At 33.6% G+C, this 2,786-nt stretch overlaps 1 protein-coding gene across 1 annotated transcript in view; it reads left to right on the top strand.

Annotated features, from left to right (window-relative positions):
• Window positions 1–2,786, top strand: part of LOC106876421 (uncharacterized) — a 23,566-nt gene that overhangs the window by 13,201 nt on the left and 7,579 nt on the right. Inside the window, exon 3 of the mRNA XM_014924964.1 lies at window positions 2,029–2,331. Coding sequence (XP_014780450.1) covers window positions 2,029–2,331 — 303 coding nt within the window. The remainder of the gene's footprint in view (window positions 1–2,028; window positions 2,332–2,786) is intronic.

The following is a 2,786-nucleotide window of genomic DNA, read 5'->3' as shown; positions in this document are numbered from 1 at the left end:
ATTATACCTAAGGCACCTACTATGATAGGAATTGTTTCTATTATTATTATTATTATTATTATTATTATTATTATTATTATTATTATTATTATTATTATTAGTAGTAGTAGTAGTAGTAGTAGTTGTTGTTGTAGTATTGTCTATCTTATTATTAAGGCGGTGAGCTAGCAAAATGCTTAGCGATATTTCGTCGGCCTTTATGTTCTGAGTTCAAATATCGCCGAGGTTGACTTCGCCTTTCATCCTTTAGGGGTCGATAAAATAAGTACCAGCTGAGTACTGGGTCGATGTAATCGATTAGTCCTCCCCCACCACCAAATTTCAGGTCTTGTGCCTATATTAGAGAAGATTGTTATTATTGTTATTAATTATCAGGTAATACTTGATTCGGTGGAGCTCTGAAAAGTAATTTCGATTTTGCGTAGGTCGACTTTATCTCTCATAAAATAAATACCTGTTAAATACACATTCGAATCAATTGAGTTCATCTGATCCTGAAAATATTCTCTTTTGTAAAAGTAACAATATTTTCTCTAAATTTTACAAGTGGTTATTTGTGAGGAAATGCCAACAATACTGATGAAGTGACATAGCTTACCGTCTTTAGAATTGGCTACATCATTATATTCACTGTTATATAGAACTTGCACAAATAGACTGTCCACTGTCGGTTGCACACTTTGAGAGACCTTCCATGTCTTTCAGTTTGCATTATTTGTTATAACTCAATATTATTAAGGTGTTCTAAGGTTACAACCTAATAGAATCGTTAGCACACCAGGCATTTCGACTGTCTTTACACTCTAAGTCCAAATTCTGCTGATGTTGACTTTGTCTTTCATCCTTTCGGGTTTGATAAAATAAGTACCAGATATTGGTCTTGTGCCAAAACTTGAAATCAATATTATTAAGAGTTCTGTTATCGAAATTATATAGTTTTCATTGTGTATATCTGGACTTTTTCAAATTGTTGCTGTTCTTACCTACATATTTTTTTTAAATGTATACTTCTGGTCCAGACTTTCTCCCACATAAATGGTACAACATTTTCTATTGCTTCTAAGAATCCATATACTCTGTTTTAATGATAGCGCCTGATATAATTACTGTTCATAGCTATTCAGTAGCTTCTAACTGTAGACTTAACATTAATGCTGTGAATTTAATGACTATATTTACACACTATCCATTGACGATATTACTTAAAATTCATATATAGGAGTATTTATTCAGAGGTCAATAATAACACAGCTATGCACTGTTTCCAATACTACGTTTTAAAAAAAGTCTACATTTCATTCTTCCACCATTTTAAACATCTTTGTCGTGATCGATGTCATGTAATAATCAACAATTACGATTAATATCATCTCTCAGCCAGATAGTTTATAAGCTCCATTGATCAGTGGACATCTCATGTAGAGGGGTTGTCTATACTAGCTTTCTGAGTTTTATACTGAATTCTCTTTCCCCCAGCAATTTAATTTATCAAACGAATGTCGTCTGTTATTATAGAGTTGAAATTCCGGAACAAGTTTTGTATTTAACATTAGTTTCATCAATACATTCCTGCAACATAGTAATTGATTCCATACTATCAAAAACAGGGTGTGAAATTGTGATGGGACATTATTTTAAGCGAACGTAACAAGAACTGGAACAAACACGTTTATGACAAATAAATAACTAATATTGCAAGTGGAATGTTTTATCATTATGAGACACCCTGTATATTCGTCTACGTCCTTCCCGAAAAATTTAGACCTAGAGAATGCAAAGTGAAAATAAAAAGAGTGTAATATTATCTCTAATCGGGTAAATCTCGTGATGACCTCACCTGCGATATAGTTTCGAATTTTCATTTGAGTTCTGTTCACTGCCATTATGTTAACACAGTTCTCCAGGAAAGGTCGAAAGTATTACTTTTGTTGTATTTGTGTAAGTGATCGATTTTACTGACTTTTATTGATCTGATATTTATTTAACTGTGTTATAAGGTTTATTATGTCTTTTTTTTTTCTTTTTCAGAGAAATCGTATTCGATAGCTTCTAAGAGCAGGACATATTTTGCCAAAATTAATGAACAAGTAGAAATCGTATATGAATTTTACGATGGTGAAAAACTACGTGAGTGGGTTGTTAGTGGGCTCTCATTGGGTAATTGTTCTTTCACCAGACCACTTGAGGACGATTCATTCAAGATCAATAGTATTTCTTGTAGTACAGCCACTTCAACTCTGAAATTGACGCTCCTTGCAAACAAGAGACTGACTTTTATTTGTTTCACTAATTCATGTAGTCCGACACCATTTGTAGTAGAACCAATGCATAGTAAGTATGCTTATTTAGAGATTCATTTATTTTCACTTGCTTGTAGTGTGGTGAAGGTGGTGTGTCGAGTGCCCCAAGTAGTTTATAAGTGAAGTGTGTGAGCTGTGTTTCGTGAGGTAGATTCGGCGAAGCAACATATGACATACTCTGCTATGTCCCGAACTGTAATGAAAACGTAAATTTCCAAAAGCTCGAGGTATTGAAATAGAGAAACAAAACACACATACATACACTGATAGATAGATACACACGTGCATATACGTACACACACGCGTAGGTACACTCATATACGCATACACATATAATAAATGTATGCACGTGTGCACACACACACACACACACACACACACACACACACACATATTACATTCTACTTTTTATGCGTTTCAACCCATACATACATACATACATACATACATACATACATACTACAGATTCAAGCCATCAATGGAACT

The sequence above is a fragment of the Octopus bimaculoides genome, chromosome 5 (genome assembly GCF_001194135.2).
Source record: "Octopus bimaculoides isolate UCB-OBI-ISO-001 chromosome 5, ASM119413v2, whole genome shotgun sequence".
Taxonomy (NCBI): Eukaryota; Metazoa; Mollusca; class Cephalopoda; order Octopoda; family Octopodidae; genus Octopus; species Octopus bimaculoides.
The sequence above is the reverse complement of the archived record's forward strand: the minus strand, read 5'-3'. Positions and strand labels throughout refer to the sequence as shown.